We start from the raw sequence: 20694 nt of genomic DNA, 5'->3' as shown, positions 1-20694 counted from the left end.
GAAACTATCCTCCCATGAACAGGCAAGGAGATAACTGAAGGAAAACAAAGAGGAGAACTCCAGAAATTCAGGTGATTTTTGTTTCCTCTCTACACAGCTATTTGGGTGGCCTAAAGATTAAGAGCTTTGATAGTCTCTAGGTAGCTCTGACATAGACGTAGCAGACACTGTAGCTGCTTCTACATCCTCTCCTTCCCCCAGTATCAAAAGAATCAGTCACAGTCAGAATCCATCCAGCATTGGTTTAGGTTTATGTGCACTCAAATGTACTAATATATTTTGATACAAACGGATATTTTGTGGAATCATATTTTTTTTTTCCTTTACATTCATCTATCAAACACACCTCCTGTCCTCGGGGAAGTTTTACAATACAACACACTTGCAACCAATGTAGCAGTGGTGGGGGAACATCACTGAGCAAAGCTCATGAATTATTTTACTTGCAGATTTATTGTAAAACCTGTGAAGCATTGAACAAACATGTCCACTAGATACGTGCAACGCCAGGATCTCAATATTCCTTGAGCCAGGCCAAGTCAAAACTAAACCACCAAAAAATCCTAAGAAACTGGTGATAAATTCAGTTGTGGCGCAGTAGCTTAAGCAAGCCATTGTAAAAAGACGCGTTTGGGGTTGGTTTGTTTGTTTGGTTTGTTTTCACTCTCCCATGTGCATTATAGATGCATTGCAGGAAGTACAGAACTGAGTAGCAGACTGCGGTATGCTGAGACATAATGCCGTCGGGGAGCAGAAACACCTGATCCAAGTTATCAAAGGACAAAAATCCACAGTCCTGGTTGGTCAAAAAACAGCTGCTCCCTGGAAACAGGTACCTGTGTACTGGTGTCTGGCAAAGCTACCTTGGATCACCGCTCAGCAAATCTCTAGTGCACACGCCTGGCAGTGCTGAAATCACTTGACCTCTCATTTTTACTTCTGTCCAACATTATGCAATCTTTTTGCTACTGCAGTAATGAGGGCAGCTCCCTTCCCACTTCCATCTTCAGAGAGCATGAAAGTCACATCACACTGAGGTGCCAGTTCCTTCACTGTTTCCCGCAGGACCCTAGAAAAACTGAGAGAGAGAAAGGAGAACATTTTAGCAGACGCTGACTGGTCTGAGATCTTTATATATTAGCAAGGAACCGTAACCTCAGCCAACATCCTCCACTGGTTCTTCACAGCATCCCTTTCTGATTGTTTTTCCTCCTATTCAGGAAAGAGACAAGTTTCTGTACACAATCAGATTTTAATTTGCATTTCTCCACTTTTATTTTGTTCAGCATGATGCCAGACACCCCTCTTGCCTTCAAAGACCACGGAGGAGGCTCTCCCAACTCAAAAGCTAATGCATCTACTTCTAGGCCTTGCTCACAAAATAATGACCCAACTTCAAAAACTCAACCCGGCTTTCCATCTGGGACACCCAGATATTGCAGAAATCCCCCAAAACATTAGAAAATAAATATTGGAAGAGTAAGTTTGCTCAACACCCCAGAGAAAAGAGCCTCCCAGTGGTAACAATGAGCAAACAGCAAAGGGAAGTGGTACCAAGGTACTCACTGTGGATGGAGCTTGTACAAAGTCCCATCTACTCCAACGGTGATTTGCAAGTGCTCCACACCTCGGTTTTCTCTCTTCTTCTCTACAATAGCCGCTAGTCCTGCCCCACAGAGCTGGGCGGCTCTCTTCGAAACAGCTCCACACACCTCTTTCACAATGATGCTGTCTTCGCACGTGCTGTCCAGGCCAAGCTGCTGCAGAATTCGCCGGACCTGGAGGAGGGCGAGCCGGTCACTGCGCAGAGGGAAACACATGCAGCAGCAAGGCATTAGGGGGAAGCTTCAGCAGGCATAAAAGTGAAAGTCTTACAGCTGAGACTCTGCCATGATTCAAAGGAAATGGGACCACTTCTCCAACTCTAACACTCTCCAATTGCTTTAAGGCAGATTCTGGTCTGAATTCAGATTGAAAATTTACTCTTGGCATACCCACTACTTATGTTAGACTGTATTTCCAGAAGGCACAAACAGTAGTTATTCACCTAACTCCCAAAATCATGAGGGAGCCGAGCCAGATCAGCCACCTGACTGTTATTTTTGATATCAAGGTTGAGACACTACCTTCCAAGGTTTTCAAAAGTAGAAATGGTTTCAAATAGCCTGGAAGACCATTGCAATCATGCACAGATATGTAGGTATGCACATATCCATGGGGTATTAATTTGTCACTGACTTTTTGTTTTTACCTAAGTACTATTTTAAGTCCTACAAGAAACACTACAAGTACAATCATGCTTGATGGTTAAGGCATTCAAGATAACACAGCTGTGGAGAGGAAATGATAATTCATATAATTACAGAATAATTCTGGAACTCCCCCAGTTCCTTGGTTTTGGCTTTTTTTCTGGGGCTCAGGGGGTGGCAGTGCGCAAAGAAGAAAACTGTTATTGACTTCTTGAAGAAAAGGGCTCTATACATTTGCAGATTTTTTCTAGAGGTCCCAGAAGACCTTGAGGATTTAAACCATGTAAATCTAACAACTTTACCTCTCAATTTGAGATAGGAATTTTGTTTCAAATATGCCTCTTTTCCTGAGTGATTCTGAAATCTGTCCTCTGAACAGCAGTCCTTGTTTGGTTAAGTCAATCAAAATTTGCCGTACTATTTCACCTAGGTACATTCCACTGGTCATTTTTTCATACCTGTTATGTTTTAAAAGGAAAAAAAAAAAAGTGCTTTTAAGGAGATGGCAAGTTAGCTCTGTTTAACACGAGTGGTATGTACATGCCCTACCAACTCTCGAAAAAGCAGTAAAAGCTTGCAGACCAATGGCTATTGAACTCCATCTCTCATCTATCAAAGATCTGTTGCAGTGACTTCAAGTGCAAACATTATTACAACATATTTTCCTATGTTAAAAGGTAACAGAACTACAGAAAAAAACCTTGCACTATTAAACAGAAGATAGTGTTAAAGCCAGAGTCCACACTGAAGCGAAACATTTCCTTGTTCCCCCCACGCATTCCCCAGTGAGTCATATATAACCAATACCATCTCTACCAAACGAAGAACAGTCAGTTCGGTTTATACTCTTGCACGAGTTGTATTTTACCTTTGAAAAAACACTACAAGAGGAGGAACACAGCAAGGTCTACACTTTGCAGGGAAATTTTAAGAGTTGCACTGTTTGGTAACTGCCCTAAGGTGAAAACAGTGCCGTGGTAACAGAAACAATGTACGTCTTTGCTTTTTTTCTGGATATCTGCATTGTTTACCATGCAATGAATTAAATATAGTAAAATTTCCTTTCTGATTATTCATTTATGAAGCACATTTTAAAAAGCAGCCAATATGTGTCTCAAAGACTGACATCATCAGGCTCTTAGCATCAGGACCATCACATTTACCTCTGTTTCCCTGGGTTTAGTGAGCCTTCATCTACTTCTTTATCATACTTTGTTCTGATGTTGTCAATGCAGCCATTGTCACCAAATCCTCCCCATTCTGTATTAATGCACATTTTTCCCTCATTCCCTTCCACTATTTCTATGTTTTTCATGTCCTCCATGTAGCACACATTGCTGCCCGTTCCTAGGAGGAAAGAAATGACAAGACTCCAGCCAGAAAAGTGAAGTAGCAGCTGAAACACATGGAAGATGATGAATGCAGTGATCATCTTAAAAGCTCTCTTCTCCATATCCCAAATTTCAAAGATCTCTCCATATCTTACAGAAGCAAGTACTAGCCAATAATGCTGAGTGCTGTAATTTACCACAACAGAATGTTACCAAGTAAAATGGGTCCTGCGCAGAAGATTCCCAGTGTAGAGGAATGAAAACTCACTGTTAGAGGTCAGAAATGGCTCTGGCAGCTGTTGGCGAGCACTGATCAGTCATTGCTGCCAGTCTGGTTGTAACAGACCACAAACCATCTTGCATGAGAGCATGCTCCCAAAAGCAAGCCCTGCCAAGAGCCCAGCAGCCAGTCAAGCAGCTACCACGTCTGAAATGATTTGGTTAACAGGGCCTCATCACTTACATCATGGGTTACATTAACTAATATAAGAACCAGTTCTCCAAACAAAATGAGATAGCTGGTGCACTTAGCCAGCCAGAAGAGTCTGTTTTCCAACTGAGGCTTCAGATCACACATGCTTAGATATATTCCTGGCTGAAAACTTTGAGGGACCTACTGGGGGAATCATCTGGAAAGCCCAAAAAGAATTCATTCAAATTTTAAAAAATATTTTCTTGTTCAAAGGCCTGTGATGTGGCTACACAGTAAATATCAATACACTTGTCAAAACAAGAATTCATGCTCTATCTACCGTTCCCACATTCTTTTACCATGTACATGTTTGTTAGGCACCATCAGAGATATGATCAAAATTCCAACAGATTCAGGATCCTATCTGCTACAGGTGCTATTACATTCTCTGTTGAATACCACACAAATCTGCCAAGAACCCCAAGCACCTAGTAACGCCATATATCAAGCTCAAATAGAAGATGTTGTTTTACATATTCCAAAATAGGGTGCAAAGCCTAGCACCTGCATACGTGCTTCTTATAGTGGTCACTTCAACATCACTGTACCTGCGATAAGGCCAATCTCACAGTTTGGATCCTCATATCCACATGTCATCATTGTCCCAACAGTGTCATTCACCACTGCTACAATGTCCAAGTCAAACTCCTAAAACACAAGTCACAGTCAGTAGGGGGGTCCTGGACGAAGACAGAGCGTGCATTAAACACACCAAAAAGAGCGGAAAAGAACAGCTCACATTTCTTCTCCTTATGGCCTCTCTCAGCATATCAACAACATCTTCCCCCTCACAGTCTGTTGCCTTGAAACCTTTTGTCCATCCCACAAGTGTTCCCTGAAACAGAAGAGGAAGAAACTGTGAGTGAAGATAGAGAGAAGACTGGAAATTCCAAGCATCAGCCTTTTCTTGTCTCCACCTCTCTCCACTTCCTTGTTTTTTTTAAATAATGTATTTCCCTGCACAGGTTACTGTGAGTGTCTGGTACAGAGTGTGTGCACGTGTATCTTCGTTACTCAGCTGCTGATGGTAATGACTCCAGATTTACTCAGCTATTTATCAAGACACTACCAACTCAGTGCCCTCTAATGCTCTTTTCTCATTTGAAATATCTTCCCATGTCACCTTCTTCTGTGCACACAGCCATTGCATTATCTGGGTGGGAAAGGCTATAAAATATGCTTTTGCTGTAAATAATTAAACATTAATGAACATCTGCTGTTAATTTTTGACTCGTTTACTGAAGGACACTTGGTATGATCCTACTACTCAAGGCAACACTAATTTGTTTGGGTTTGGACAGCAACCTGGCCTGACAGAAGTAGTTTTTCAGCTTACATGAATTAGCCTTCCACTTGGTAACTGGCTCTGGACTGTCCAAATAAGTAAAAAAAGAGGGCAACTGGGAAAAAAAAAAAAGCTGCTCTTACAAAAATCTCAAGTTCTAGCAACAGTAAGAGATCAAACGCACTGGGTCACATACTATGAAACCCTGACACAGATGTGTCGCCCTCAGTTTACCATCACTGCTGGGGGAATTTGTTTCCTCATCATTTGTCAAGACCTAAATAATATGCTGTAGGTTTGGAAGGCATATTGAGCAGTCTCCTCACAAATGGCCAAGTCCTATTGCTATACCCTCAACTGTGATCTGAAAAATTGAGACAGACTGGCTTCTAGACTTAGAAGCTGTTATGAAAACCACCAGGACATAAAAACATTCAATAAAATAGCAGTCTCTCATTTCCCCAATACGCTACATATTTGACTAGAATTAAACAGCACAACCTCCCCCATCCCTCTTTGGAAATGCATCAAAATAATTGAAAATTATTTCTTCCTGAATTTGATTTTTTTATTCCAATTTTTTTTCTTATGTCAGATCTGGAAAGATGAAGACATGCTATCTGTCAATAAGCTATATGTGTCAAATTAACAAATCTGAGAGGTCCAACCCTTCCAAGCTGAACAAGCAAGCTCACTTCTGCCCACTGACACTCAACAAAAAGAAACTAATGTAGTGCAGAAGTCACAGCTGTGCAGCACAGTTAGGAAAACACCCTGGGATTGTAGCTGAGCAAGCAGAAGGAAGCATCTGTTATCTTTTGCCATGGAAGACATAAGGCAGCATAAGAGATTCCTGGGCTGTCAAACATATGTAGTCATTTCACTACCATAAGGGCTTAATCTTTAGAGAATAAAAGTAAGTAATATACAACTCTTATCAGATACAAGAGGTGAAAGTTCTACCTCCCACATGCATATAGGATGATAACTTTCTCATGAAAGACAATTAATTTGCAAAGTAGAGTAATAAAATCCCCATAAAACAGGTGAAATATTTTCTCCAAAGACTAATTTGCACATGTGCGCACATGCATATATATCTTGTCAACCTCGCAAAGTCCTACTTGGAAGAAAACATTTAGAAGAATAGCTTTTTGCTTGCAACCTCCAAACCAACAAGTCGCCCTCACCCAAAATGATGTCACTTTCCAAGCAAATGCACAGCTGCGTTCACCCATTCTGTGTTGCAATTCTTACCTTGTCGATGCTGGCTTGCCTGCACGGGAAGGAGAAAGTGAAGCCCAGAGGCAGTCGAGCACCTTTAATCCCCATATACTCCAGAAAGTCTGCTATACACTGGACAATATGGTCAAAGAGCTGGAAGGACAGAAAAAGCGCATAAGTCTCATAGTAATCCCCTGCAATGGGCCTTGGCTGGATCAGTTAACCGTTCATTAGAGGTTACCTCTTCCCCTGTCCCTTGCATGATCTCCAAAGGAATGGCAAAAATTTTGTTATACATTTGCACTGATCTTCTTCTCCCACTTCTGATTTTGACCAGCAGAACCCTGAAATTTGTCCCACCAAGATCAAGGGCAAGGAACTTTCCTTTCTCTGTAAGAGAAGAAAGGTATTTCATTTTGGTGCTTCTCATAGCATGTTTGCCAGTCAGAATGCCACACATCCCCAAGAACCTTCATCTATGCCAATGATAGCACACTGCTCCCTATGGCATTTATCCCATCAGTGTGCTAGCATGGAGCTGAAGGGCCAGCCAGATAACATCGCAGGAAGCATCGGTTTGCCAACAGAAATCACCCTAACATTTGCCAGAATTATTGGCATATTCCCCCTGCCGAAACCAGACAAGCAACTTCCTACACCACCCTCAGGTGATCAGGAAATTACTTCACCTGTTCCATCTGGTGTCCCACAGACATAGGTGGGTAACATCTTCACTGTGGCACTGGCTTGCGTCTCTCGCTTCAGCCCATATTCCAGCTCGGTCCTCATTTTGTTCTTAACTTCTCTGAGAGTCTCCAGGGACAGCAGAAATGGTGCGAGAGCAGCATCGATTTGCTTGCGCTGAGCGGCCAGCCTGTACGCCACCGCTGTGACCATAGCAGCCCCCTTCCCACTGCCGCTCACAGAGAGGAGGAACCGAACGTCACAGTTTGGGACCAGCTTTCTCACCACCTTGTGCAGACGTTTGGCGTATCTACAGGAACAAAGAGGTTCTTTAGACTCTCACAGGCATTTCATGCATGGTTTACTTCACATACATTGATCCTCTGGACTCCACCAGATCTCACCCCAACCCTACAGCAAAATCAGCAGTTCTCTGAAAAGCCACACATATATGCAGATGGAGACTCTTTGCAACATCAACATATGGCCAGCAATTACCAAATCCTCTTTAGCTACTTACTGGGGGTGGGTTTTATAGAGTCCCCCATCAATCCCAACAGTGGTTCGCATCCTTAACAGTTTTTTGTTCTCTCTCAGTCGGGTCAGTATGGCTGCTAAGGCGGCAGCACAGAGGTTGGCCGAGCGGAAGGAAACAATGGTGCAGACATGCTGAACAGCGATGCAGTCCTCTTCGGAGGGAAACAGGTTCAGCTCTGTAAGGATCTCTTTTGTGTTGCTCAGACCTTCCTTATATCTACCCCAAAACAAAGGAATGTATCATCTAATGCAAGGATAGTAAGGCAGCACATAAATCAGTATCTTCATGTTGGCTCAAAAAGAAATGACAGAAGAGCAGGGCACAAGCTATCAGGCAGCATCATAATTGGTTCCCATAAATCAGTAATGTATTTCCTGCACTATTCCCAAAACTACCTGGGAACAGTGATACCCGGGGGGAAAGACCAGACTTTTAAGAGGCGGCTTCCTGGGGTTCAGTTTTTGGTGAGACATACCAATTAGCTAGCCAAGAAGACAACAGGATAAAATATTTAGTCCATGGAAGGAGAGCACAGGAATAGCTTCACTCGATACAACTAAGAAAATTATTCCTGGAGTAAGAATGAGGACCAGGATTCCTCTTCAAAACACTAAAATCTGTCAGTTTTGCATGTAGTCATCCATTAGCTGATCCAGAGTCTGTACTATGTCTCTACAACCCCAGTATTTCCACATCACAAAAGCTGAAAACTGCAACAATCATCCCACGTGCTCAGGTCTTCAAAGAGGTTATTTAAACAACCTGAATCTGTGATGGTTAACAAAACATTTGTTACTGTGGTACTTTGCTAAAACTTTATCTTCCACCAATTCCTACTTACAGAAAAACCAACTTTTCTCCTAGGCAAAAGCAAAATCAAGTTGAACAGTTCAGGATTGTTCCCAGTACTCACAGATTATAATTACACATTAATTATCATTGCCGTGCTTGTGAAAGACTAACAGCCACTCTCAAACAGCATATTGCAGGTTCTTACTTTTCCATTGCAGACACGTGTTTCATTTCTATCTTGCCCTTAGTAAGCAGAGCTGTTGACACTTTCCCATTGAAGAGTAGACCTTCCTTTGTCATTTTTAGGAGAATGAGTCTTACAAGTTCCCCCAAATACAGGCTGCTGATCATCTTCTCAAACCTGGAATGGGGCACAGGAAGGATTAGAGGTGTTCACCAGCTAGCCCGAGCTATGAAAAGTTCAAGTATGAGCATCCTGTTCTTAGGCAGGTTGATCACATTTAAGCATGGGGTTTGGGAGCTATGTTGCAGATAGGATGCTATCCTGAGGTCCTGGGACCCAGCAACAGTCCCTCAACATAAGTGAATGATTAAAGAGAATTTTCAAAAGACTTGTGAGCAGCTCAGCCAGTAGAAGCAGTTTTGATGAACCAGGCTTTATATATGCCCTTTTTTTAACCTTCTTCCTCCTTCCTTTACCCTTCCACAGCATCATACCAGAGCAAGCACCTAATTTTAACAACACATTAGCAACTGGAGCAGCAATCCCTTGGCCTGTGAGGCAGGGAGGTGTGAAAGGTACCCACCCTTCCCAGAAGGGAAAGGTCTGGGTAGGACAGGACCAGGATCAAGTCAACGCAGTTTCACTCAACCCAATTCCTATTCCAAAGGGGCTCCTGGCATACACTGGAAATGCACTCACAGAACTCAGATTGCTGAGGCAAATCAGGCATGGAATCACTTACAATTGTTTTCCAGGATTGAGAGATCCCAGATCGAGCTCCCGATCAAATTCTGTGCGGAGGTCATCCAAAGCACCATCATCTCCGAAGGCACCCCACTCCGTGTTAATGCACATCCTCCCTTCATCACCTTCCACCAGATCAATGTGCCTCATTTCCTCCATGTAGCATGCGTTGGTGCCAGTACCTGCACGTTGGAGTCAGTGTGAATAAATTACCTGTTTGTCCCAGTTTTGCTTTTTGTTTGGTTTAAGTCCACATGTTTGGGAGTCAGTCAATATATTGTCTTTGGAAGAAAATATAAATACATAACCCTGTGGTACAGGATGCTAATATCAAGCCACTTGCACTTGTTAAATCATCATTTCACACTGAGTGAAAGTATTAGAAATTAATCTAAGGCTTGACTTGTTTAAAAACATTTTTTTGTTTTTCAAATATACTTCTATGTGCCTTAAAAAAGCCACCACGGTGCACAAAGTGGAGACATTCTGGAAAGCGTAGCTGATCCCAACTACCAGACGTGAGAGGAATTCAGCTTTCTCTGGACAGACAGACAGAAATTTTCTATGGAGTCAGCAGAAAAGTTTAGTATGCTGGTCACAACTGAACCCAGACAAAATGGGGACTGTGGTATTTGATGGCAATGTGATCAGCATAAAAACAGCTGCTTTACAGAAGGCAGCCAGGCTTGAAAATCTGACCGTTGTTTTTTCCATTTTCTTCCTGCTCTTTCCTGTACTGGGACACTCCCTTCTAGTCCAGATTTGTTCAGATTAAACAAATGGGGGGGGGGGGTAGAAAAACCTACTTAGCAAACAGAAAAAATTACCAATTATGACTCCAACTTCACAGCGCTGGTCATCATATCCACAAGTCATCATGGTTCCCACAGTGTCATTGACCAGTGCCAAAACATCGACGTCTATGTCCTAATAGCATAAAGATGGGTGTTTAGCAGAAAAAAAGCTTAGAAAGCCTCCTGTGTGTTAAAGCAACAGCATGCAGACATACTCCAGGGTCGTACTTTGAAGATCTGGTTCAGGAAAACTCTTCATTTGAAAGACACACTACTTCCTTTTATAATGTTATCCCCACAATCCCGTAAAGTAACAAACATCTCTGAATTCTCAAGTGCTTGGCCAGCCAGGATCTTTGATTGCTTGATTTGTTTTTCCCCCATCCAACCTCATTTGCGAGAAAAGCAATGTCTTATCGGTATGAATTTTGTGACATGCTAGCACCCATGTACCTGTCCTTATGCACTGCATTGTGGTAGCTTGCTCATCCTAGGATAATGTCCTACCCCCTGAGCAGATCCCACCAAATGGGACAGAAAACATACATACGTAAATGCAACTATTCAACACAAGGCCATACACCAATATCACACCCAAGTAAGGAGCCTTTCCATTGGAGCTGTGAAGTTTTTCTTTCACACTTAGGTAACTTGATAAAGTACAAGAATCCTTTGATAACTTTGATTATAACTCAAATGCCAACACTAGCAGGGGGTCAGACTTCACCCAGGAAGTTTCAGGTCCTTTGTTCCTGCTAACTACAGCAAGACTGACAGAGAAAGAAGTGAACCAAAATCAAGGTTGGATTTTTACCATGTGAGAAAACAGAGGAATTTCCTCTTTACTACAAAGATGTCAAGATATGGAAAGATGCTTTGTATTTCTTAAATGATGTTACCAATAGCAGCAAACATGAAAAACAAGGCTTTCCAAAATATTAAAACATAATGTTATTCAAAGATATACACTAGTTCAAGGGCAGATTTAATCATGTCTTACTGCTGACCTTAATTACCATCAGTCACTCCATCCCACAGATTGAAGTGGACGGGCAAGCCCTGGTAGAGTTAGGTGTGCCAATTTGGGATGATAGCTTCCCCCTCCCAACCTTCATCCCACAAGCCAGCCTACGAAACACAGCGTGTATCCTCATCTTAGCAAATAGGTTCACAACAGACTTCCTTTAGCTCAGAAAGACAGTGGGGCCATACTGGACACGGCTAGCCTGGTTTATCAGTGTGCAGTTGCCATCACCATTAGACTGACGTGGCGCAACCTAAGTTGCAGCTGCATGTCCCCTTCCACAGCTTCAGCTCCAAGGGAGAGACAGATCTACTAGATATACAGCCATGTTGGACATTTGTTACTGGCTATCCTTGAAGGATGTCTGACAACTCCCAAAACAACCCACACACCAATAACAGATCTCCCAGGAGGACAATCTGGGGCCACACAGGTTCACCTCCTGCAGGTGCAAAACTTGCCTTATGCTTCTGGAGAGCTTTGCGCAGAGAGTTGACCACGTCCGTGTCCTGAACTCCTCGGACTTTGAAGTGTTTTGTCCAGGCAAGAAGAACCCCCTACAAAGTAACAATCCAGTGACCCAAAAGCTCCAACCTTAGCATACAAACCTGCCACAAAGACAGCCAAGACCAAAGTCTGTGGAAAAGCCCACTATGTCTCTCTGCACATTAAAATGTGGGCCAAAATTAGTCACAGCAGAACATCTCAAGTTGGAGTGCCTGTCAATACAAACACAACTGAACAGGTACAGTATTAAGTCCCAATCCTGCAAATGCATCTCTCTGTGCTTTGTTTAAAGCATGTGTGGCTTTACTGATGCTCGTCACAAACTAATAGCATTAAGCACAAAGCATTCACAGGACTGGGACCCAAGGCACGGATCCCTAGAAATAAAAGGGAAGCTAGAATAAGAGGCCACAAAATAATTGCAACCACCCCTTCATTTCCCCATGTCGCCTCTCAAACAGCTCAGCTACAGGTTTTTCCTGTTTAGAATCAACTGTAAAAAAGAAAATGAATGAGAGTGATTAAAAAAGACACATGCTTCAGGACACAAAAGTATGTGTTTTACAGTCTAACAGCCTTCATACAAGGATACACGTTTACTATGGAATTGGGTACTGATTAAGTAAAAGAATAGCTTTAGCTTAAAGGTCATGTTGCCTTGAGATCAGAAATGAGCATTTGAATGGTAGTCAAGCCTAGGGAAATGCTAATGGTCATCCATGCCTTCTTCAGAGCGCTATGTAAACGTACACCACAAAAAGGCCATAGGCTAACACTCCCATGCAATAGCTTCTCCAGGTTCTGCAAGGAGCTAAGCTTGCCAATAATATTTCTTTTTGCATCTTACCTCTTCCAATTTGGTCTGTTTGCATGGAAAAGAAAATGTAAAGCCAAGAGGTAACTTCTTATTCTTGAGGTTTTTTGTCTCCATGAAGTCTAACAGACAGTCAGCAACGTAATCAAAGAGCTGCACAAGAAAGGAGAGGACAGAGTTAGGGTGTGCCCGGCAGGCACGCGCTGAAGCACACCACCACCACCACCGAAGACCCTGCATGCCCTACCTCTGCTCCGTTCCCCTGTATGACCTCCTTGGGTGTGGGGTAAAACTTGCTCTCCAGCTGGCTGTTCTGCTTCCCGTCATCAAACACCTTCACCTGGTGGGCACGAAACTGGGAGCCACCCAGGTCAACAGCAAGGAAGTCACCCTTCTCTGAAACACAAGTGGGCAACCATCACCAGTGATGGCCAAGAAGCATGGCCTAGATGCCATGCTGAAGGCCACAACCTCACCGCGGCCCCAGGCTCTCCTGCCTCATCACAGCAGGACCTTATCCTATGGGCCTGGGAGCATCACCAGGGAGGCTGAGCTGGCAACCCTAAGCAAGGGTGTCAGGTGTCTCCTTTTAGCTTGCTGTGCGGCAGTTAATTTCGTTTTTATTTAGCAGTCTGGTTTTGCCCATCCTGCTCCTTATACGATAGCAAGTTTTCAAGCTTTTCAGCAAGACAGACACAAAGCAACTGCGAAGCCAACCAGAGCACACAGGGGCTGCAAAACCATACACCTGTAACGTGGGGAAATGGGAGTTTGCGAGCATTACCTACGTCCAGTAAACCATGCAGATTTGCAGCCCCATGTTAAGACTTGGCCCTACTGCAGAAGCCATCTTCCAAGTGGGGCAAGACTAATTTGCCACTCAAAGTCAACCAACGCAAGCATTTCCAAATGCCTTTAGGTGTTTCTGTAAAAGTACCATTCTGTTTTTCAGCCAGCAGCACTCTTAGCTCCAACACATTCTTCTCTAGCAAGAGACCTCAGATGGAAGGACAGTGTGGCCTCACTGCTACAATAATGCAATCATCTATTCGTCCCACGCACAGGAGAAGGCCCTTCTCCATAGGAAAATGCAGTGGCATGTGCGTAGCTTTGCATGATCTTTGTTCCACAGTCCAAAGATCCTGACTAAATTTTATCAAATCTGGCCCTGAAAGGGAAGGAAGCAGGAAATTCTACCTGTAATACCATGGGCAGATATCACAAAGGTGAGGAGGCAAATTGGGTTACTCAGTAAACCGTGATATTAGACTACTAATCCCTAAATGATTAAAAACTGATGATGCTCCACATGGGTCATTTCAGGTAGCAACACTGAGGGCGCTGAAAATCTGAAAGTTCATTGCTACCACAAATGGGAAAACCCAGCCAAGTTTGAGGCATTTAAACCTACTGGAAGTTTTGCCTGGAAACAAAATAACCAACAAGGATTTTGCAAGAGAGCAAAAATAGAAAAATCAATGCGATACTTAAAATAGGCAGTGTGTCAATAAGACATAGCCCAACTTCACTCTGCAGCATGTCCTTGACACAGCGGAAAGGTCACACAGGCCAGGAGAGCATTGTCCAAACTCGGACAGTGATGACATTACATGCAATTTTCCAAGTCTCCTGACCTCAGGGGCTCTCTGCTATTTCAAGACAGGGTCAGTGTCCAGGGTCAGTGTCATGTAAGACCTCAGAACCAGTGATGGTCACAGAGATAGCATGGGCTAAGCTAATATTTCTTTTTATTTGATGAAGGTAGCGGCAAAAGGAAGAGTGCCCAGTTCTAGCCAGGCAGTTTGAGGGGGTTGTATATAATTTCTCTCAGATGTCCCTCATTTCAAGGGAATAGCCTCCAAATGTTCCCCTTATACCATTAAAGTCGTGACTTCTCATTTAATTGTAGCAAAATTACCTTCAGAGGGAATACAGTCCTGTGGAAATGAGGTACAAAACCAACATTTCTCTTAAGTTTTCTGCATCAACAGCTGTTACGCACTGAGTCCTGACCTAGGCCAGACAGAGTCCTGTACAAATTCAGAGACTAGGTTAAACCTGGGAAAAACATCATTTCCTGTCAGCCTGTACTGCTGAGAGCCAGCTAAGCCAGGAGAGTTATTTTGGATGTGCATACTTCTCCAAACAAGATAGGCTTTTAGATCCTTCCTACCTCACCTCACATCCTCCTAGAGGACACCATTGCACTCTCCCTCTCTGTTTAAGTCTCAGGGACAACTGCAAACAAGGATCCAGCTGCAGTAGCAGAGCAGGCTGTTTCCTCGTAGACCCCATCCAGAAGCAGATTTTCCCAGTGCTGAAGGCAAGGAAGGGCAGGAGAGGATCACTTTTTGGGGCAATAAAGAAAGCAGCACAGAGTTTGCTGTCAGAAGCCAAGAGGGGATCACAGCTCTGAGAACACAACATTGCTGCCACTTTGCAATTTGAGGTCACTTTGCAATTTCACTGTGACATCCTGCCTTCCCCGCAGCTCCACGAACACCAGTCCTTCCTGGGCCACAGCACTGCCCACATCCCCACACCTGCAGTACACTGCACTGCAAGGTCTGGGCTGTAGAGGCTGCCCTTGCCGTATCCAGCCACAGCTCCTGCAGCAAGGCCTGCACTAGGTACAGCCACATTTGCAGATGAAAGAGGCTGTTTTCTGAGCACTTACTCAGTCCTTTCCTCAAACAAGCAGCACTAGGTCAAAATCCACCTGGTGCAGGTAAAAAAAACCCTCTGCCAGCACTCCCCCAAGTTGTTGTCCCCTCATACACACCTGCTTTCTCAACATGAGACAGGCAGTAACCCAAAGCCACTGGCTGCCCTGTGTCTTTGTTGTGATGTCCTTTAGTGCTGGCAGCAACCCATCATCTTCCTAAACAAGCACTGCTGTGATAGAGAAGGGGGAACCTACCTGAGCCATCGGGAAGTGAGCGCACAAACGTCGGCAGCATTTTTACCGTTGCTGTGGGGTTCGTGTCTTTCCCCAGGCCCTTCACCATCTCGGCCTGGAATCGAGTCATCACATCCAGCAAGACATCATCGGAGAGACGCATGTGATACAGGTACCTGTCAACCTGGAAAGATGAAAGGTGTTACTTGGGAAGCATGCAGCATCCTCAGTGCTCAGCAGCTGGCTGGGATGAGCGCTGTTTTCACACTACAGAAGGATTCTCCTGCGTGTACTGGGGAGGCTTCCTTTATCTCCGCGAGCAGAGAAAATGCAGAACCTTCCTAGGCATTTGCACTAGTTCTCTAACCATGAGGGGTGCAGTTTGGCATGAAGGATCTGAAAATCCTGAACTCCAATTCCAGTAGCACCCCTGCATTATGCTGGACAAGGATTACTATGCTCATTCCTACCCACCTGACAGACATGAGGCTAAACAGATCCTAAGGAGGCAAAAGAACTCCTTTCACATATGTAACAAACTGAAGGCGAGCATATCACCTATGCAAACCTTATGTCTGATTCTACAAGTTCATTTCATTTTTTACCTCAGCGCCTAAATTCCCATGATCATCAATGCAAGCAAGCTCCAGAACATCATCAGAACATTTACTCTTATAAAACCTTTGTTTTGAAAATGCTAAATGCAGCTTTGGTGAATTACTGTCAAAAAGTTAGCCATCTTTTTTGATGGCTCTGTAACTTGCCAACATACATGAACCCGTAAGACTTGCTTGAGACCCTGAAAAGCTGTTTTTACACCATCCTATACATGTAATGAACTAGAACTGCAAAGTATCTTGACCTGGTGAGACTTTGACCTCTCTCAGTCAGGTCCAGAAAATGCCATCAGTACCCAAGCGTGTCAGCCACAACCTGAAAACATCTATTCAGCTACTGCTTCACTCCACAGACAATTAACTTTGTTGGCATGCCAGGCTGGAGCTCAAAGCCTGTTTCTCACCCCAGCTCTGCCCTCCATTCTCTTGTGATTATAGGATTACATCTAAACCACATTTTTGGGTGCAATCAATATCCTTTCTTAAGGATCTATAACTTGCAGCATACAATCAAAATAAAAGCCAGTCAAATTTAAAGGGAATCAAAAGCATCTATGAAGTAGCAGACACTCATTCAGATAAACTGGTAGAGAAGCCAACCAGTGTTTCTGTACAGCTTTATCAGGACAAAATTTAAGTTTTTTTTTCTTCAGGACCACACTCTGCTTGGACTGACATTTACCTGCAGGTCTGAACACATGGCTGTAAGTAAGGTGGCCTAGAAACTACATAGCTGGATACAACCAAGGATTAACACAGCAAAATAAGAGTCTGTCAGCATCCAAATGCTTTTCCACTGGCCCGACTTTGGTGCTGTATGAACAAACATGATGCAGGCATAATATTTCTGTGCTCCAAACAGCTGGATGTCCCCTGCAAGGTAATCCATGTTAACATCCTACTCCCCATGAGGTGAGGGTCAGGGACAGAGGCAATGGGCAGGGGAGAGGTGGGACAGCTTCCCACACTTTGCTAGTACAGACACTCAGCTCTTGCTCTATGGGCTACATTATGATGCTGCTTTATTTGTTCAGAGGGTTTCATCAGTCCCATTTACACAGCGAGTTCTGGAGGGTTGGGAGAACATGCACAAACCAAAACAAACAAAACCCCAACAAACAACAACAACAAAAAAGAAAATACAATGACTGGAGACATACAGCACACACGCAATCCCACACAGACCCAAACAACCTTGTGACAGAAGTCCTTGTGGAAAACAACCTAGACAGTAATAAAAACGACCACATCTCTGTTTGCAGAGGACACACACTAGCTCCCTGTTCCCCATAGAAACTGCATTCCCCACCCTGTTTACCTACAATCATAGGAGGAGACAGTCCTCTCTGAGGGACTAGATAAGGCAGAGCTCAGGCAAGCTCGCCTGCTCCCTAGCCTGATTTACAACCAGAGCAAGGGCCTGCTCGCAGACCATTTCCTTGTAAACACAGGAATGGTGAGGCCATGCAACACCAAACTGTCTTGCTGCGTCTCACCCACTGCACAAGGACAGTCCTTGTTTTTAAGTGTCTTGCCTCAATAATGGAAACAGCAGTGTTTTCACAGCAGAGAGGCTCTTGTTCTTGCCACCAGAGAGCAAACAAGCCTTGGAAGGGAGAGATGGGAAAGCAGTCCCTTCTTTTAATTAGGGAGAAATCAACTCTGCTCCATACAGCCTACCCTCGGCTTCTTAAAAGACATCTCTAAAGAGCACGTGTTTTCTTGCCTTCAGGCAGGGCTAGTTTGCCCCTAGCAGATTTAATTTTTTAATGGCTTTGCCAGAATCCCCCTGCCCCCTCCTATCCACTGTCCTCACTTCAGGAAAGTCCTCCCTCAACTACACTCTGGAAGTTTCTCTGAAGAGCCCACTCCACCCAAGCACTGCTCCACAAGGTCTCTCCCTTTCTTAGTAAAAAGTAGGAAGGAATAGCACTGTCTAGATGAGAGATCTTAGATCAGATCCTCACACAAGGAAAAGGCATTGGGGGCCCCTTCTGATCATGTTAAACCCTGGGGATAAAAGGGTGATAAATGAGTGACAGCCAGAGACATCTGACTGTTGAGATACCAGAACCTCTTGGAACACTTCTCTTCAAGGTAGAATTAGTGGAAGAAGCCCCGCTAAGAACAAACCACTCCATGTCTGAGCAAGGGCACAGAGAAGACAAGTCAGTGTTGCTCGTTTTACTGATGAGCTCAGTGATGCAGGCAGATCTACCCACTGGGACCTTGGATCTCCCACACTGCCACGCATCTGCAGACAGCCCTGCCTCCAGCTGGCTGGAAATCAAGACGACAGAGCCTGGCAGCAATGGCCATCACAAAGCCCTCAGTGGAGACGCCAGGAGAACAGAGGACCCGCAGGGGACATGTCTAGAAACTAGAGGATCTCTGACCCAAGAAGCCTCCAGGTCCCACGTGGTCTTATGGTGGAGAGCCAAAAAACCCATTGCAGCATGGCCATGAAAGTAGATTAGGGAAGCGCAACCATTAGGCAGCTCACTCCCAGTGCTGACGGCTTCAGATCTGGGCCATCTTGAGCTTTTCCAACTGTAATTAAAGCTCTCATGTATAAGCATCAGAGTCATTGGCCAGGGTTGGACAACCAGAGAGGGGCCACAGGCACTTCTCCCACACCAACACTAGCTGGAACTGTGAGTCCCAGAAGACCTGGCCCAAAGACCCCAGGAGTTTTCCCTGCCCCTGCTACAGTGTGAGTGAAATTCCTAATCAGCTTTAGAAATCCCATCCTTCACGCTACACTCGCAAAGCGATTCAGCAAGAGGTTCCTTTCTGCCCTCTGGACTACACCACACCATGCCAGACAAAGTTTAAGCACCATTTTTCCTTACTGAACATCATTTGCTCCATTACTGGAAGAGAACTTACAACTGTGCAGGGAAAAGCACTAACCAGACCTATTTTCACACTCATCAGATGGTTTAGACTCCAAATACTTCTTAATGCCATTATCTAGTCTGCATTACATACTGCAGATGCCACAGTATCTGAGTAATGCAGTTCTCAAAATAGGAATCAGCTAACGCTGCATCTTACATACCTTTTTTATTTGATCCTCTTTAAGCTTTGTGAAATGGAAAGCTAGCAAGTGGACGGCAAACATTTTCTTGAAGCAGATGGATGAGCCAGTAGTGACAGAGCTGCTGTGAGTAACTCCAAAGCGACAGATCTTTATTCACGAAGCTGGAACTAGAGAAACTTCAGCTGAGGCATTTTCCCCAGGGCGAGATAGTGGAGTTCCTGGGAAATTGAGTCCAGAAATAAATCCATCCAGTGTGATCGGTTCAATGATTAAACTTCTGTCTCTTTGTATCACCCCCTCCCATCAACCCAAAGTCCCTCCCTCCCCAGCTACACACTTCATTGTGCCAGAGCAGGCACCTGGAGAGCTGCCAAGCTGAAGGGGAGAAAATTCGATTTTGTTACTGCCCCACTTGGGAATTGTTACCACTTCGCAATGCAGTTGCTACGCAGCCTGCCCTGCTTCGCCCCGCTTCGTTCCCGGGAGGGGGGCTGACAAGGTCCCACCAGCACAGCGTGCAACAAAGTGCTGCAGGGAATCTGGAAAGTTAGAGAGGATTTTAGGAGGTTTCTTCTCTCTGCTCAGTGCTCCCACTTGCGAGACAAGCTCTTCTGCATGAATTAACTCTGCTCTAGTTCCACACAGTGCACCCTTATCTGCGGGTTTTTTCCAATTAAGCTTCAGCCATGTAAAGGAGCAGAGAGACACAGAGACCCCTGCCCCCAGCTGAAATACCTCTTGCACAACTTCCAGCAGAGAGGTTTTGTACAGATTACTCTCCCTTCACCCATCCTGAAGACAAAGTTTCAGATCAATGCAGATCTTCCGTGTTGCAAAACCTGGGGAGGGGACAGGCTTACCTGGAAGCCAGTGTCGATATCGGAATGCCTCACTTGATAAATGCCTTTAACTGGCAGCACAAAAGTGCATAGAGCAAGAGCAGCTTCCTTATGCCATCAGAGCTGAATTTGACACAGCTTTTAACCATTACTCCAAAAGTTCATTCTGAAAAAACAAGTGTTCCCAGGATTTTGTCATTGTATCAAGTGATATGGACTATGGAAACATCACCCAAAGCAAGCTGGGTGAAATGTTCATACAAAGGAGGGAGGGGGGGAAAGTAGGAAAAACAAAAAGCTGGGGGAAAAAAAAAGTGCATTCTCATGGGGTAATCAGAGGCTTGTCCTCAAACTACACCTACACTTGGTGCATTTCCCCCCAAATACTGTTCAGTATTTCATCTGGAACTGAGCACTTACTGCATTGGCAGACAATTGCCACCTGACATTTTGCAGAACAAGATTACAATGAGAAATTATTTTGATAAATCAGAAAAACAGCCTCGGGGCTGGGGGAGAAGAGGGAGATGAAAATTGGGGGGGCAGTGCCAAATAAAGGGAGGAAACAACTACTTAGCAGAAGTAGAAAATCACCTACACTGAAACAGAGTGGGGCACAAGCAGCCAATTAGCAGAAAGGGATCTCATAACCTA

At 44.3% G+C, this 20694-nt stretch overlaps 1 protein-coding gene across 1 annotated transcript; it reads right to left on the bottom strand.

The window, feature by feature from the left end:
- Positions 1-277: 277 nt before the first annotated feature.
- LOC129208990 (hexokinase HKDC1) lies at positions 278-19506 on the bottom strand. The gene is made up of 18 exons (XM_054832650.1): positions 19220-19506; positions 15563-15725; positions 12890-13038; positions 12676-12795; positions 11783-11878; positions 10331-10430; positions 9502-9685; positions 8781-8936; positions 7766-7999; positions 7251-7555; positions 6803-6951; positions 6595-6714; positions 4792-4887; positions 4601-4700; positions 3413-3596; positions 2552-2707; positions 1567-1800; positions 278-1078 (listed from the first exon to the last, which is right to left on the bottom strand). Exons 1-18 carry the CDS (start codon positions 19280-19282, stop codon positions 934-936), a joined length of 2754 nt encoding a protein of 917 aa, XP_054688625.1. The 5' UTR covers positions 19283-19506; the 3' UTR covers positions 278-933.
- Positions 19507-20694: the final 1188 nt, after the last annotated feature.

This window comes from Grus americana, chromosome 7 (genome assembly GCF_028858705.1).
Source record: "Grus americana isolate bGruAme1 chromosome 7, bGruAme1.mat, whole genome shotgun sequence".
Lineage (NCBI taxonomy): Eukaryota > Metazoa > Chordata > Aves > Gruiformes > Gruidae > Grus > Grus americana.
The sequence above is the reverse complement of the archived record's forward strand: the minus strand, read 5'-3'. Positions and strand labels throughout refer to the sequence as shown.

Excerpts from the sequence above, each read along its gene's own strand:
- LOC129208990 (XM_054832650.1), bottom strand. The coding sequence starts at position 19,282 with ATGTTTGCCGTCCACTTGCTAGCTTTCCATTTCACAAAGCTTAAAGAG. Across the intron at positions 12,796-12,889 it reads TACAGGGGAACGGAGCAGAG|CTCTTTGATTACGTTGCTGA; the intron begins GTAGGGCATGCA and ends TTTCTTGTGCAG. Across the intron at positions 8,937-9,501 it reads CTCAATCCTGGAAAACAATT|GTTTGAGAAGATGATCAGCA; the intron begins GTAAGTGATTCC and ends GCCCCATTCCAG.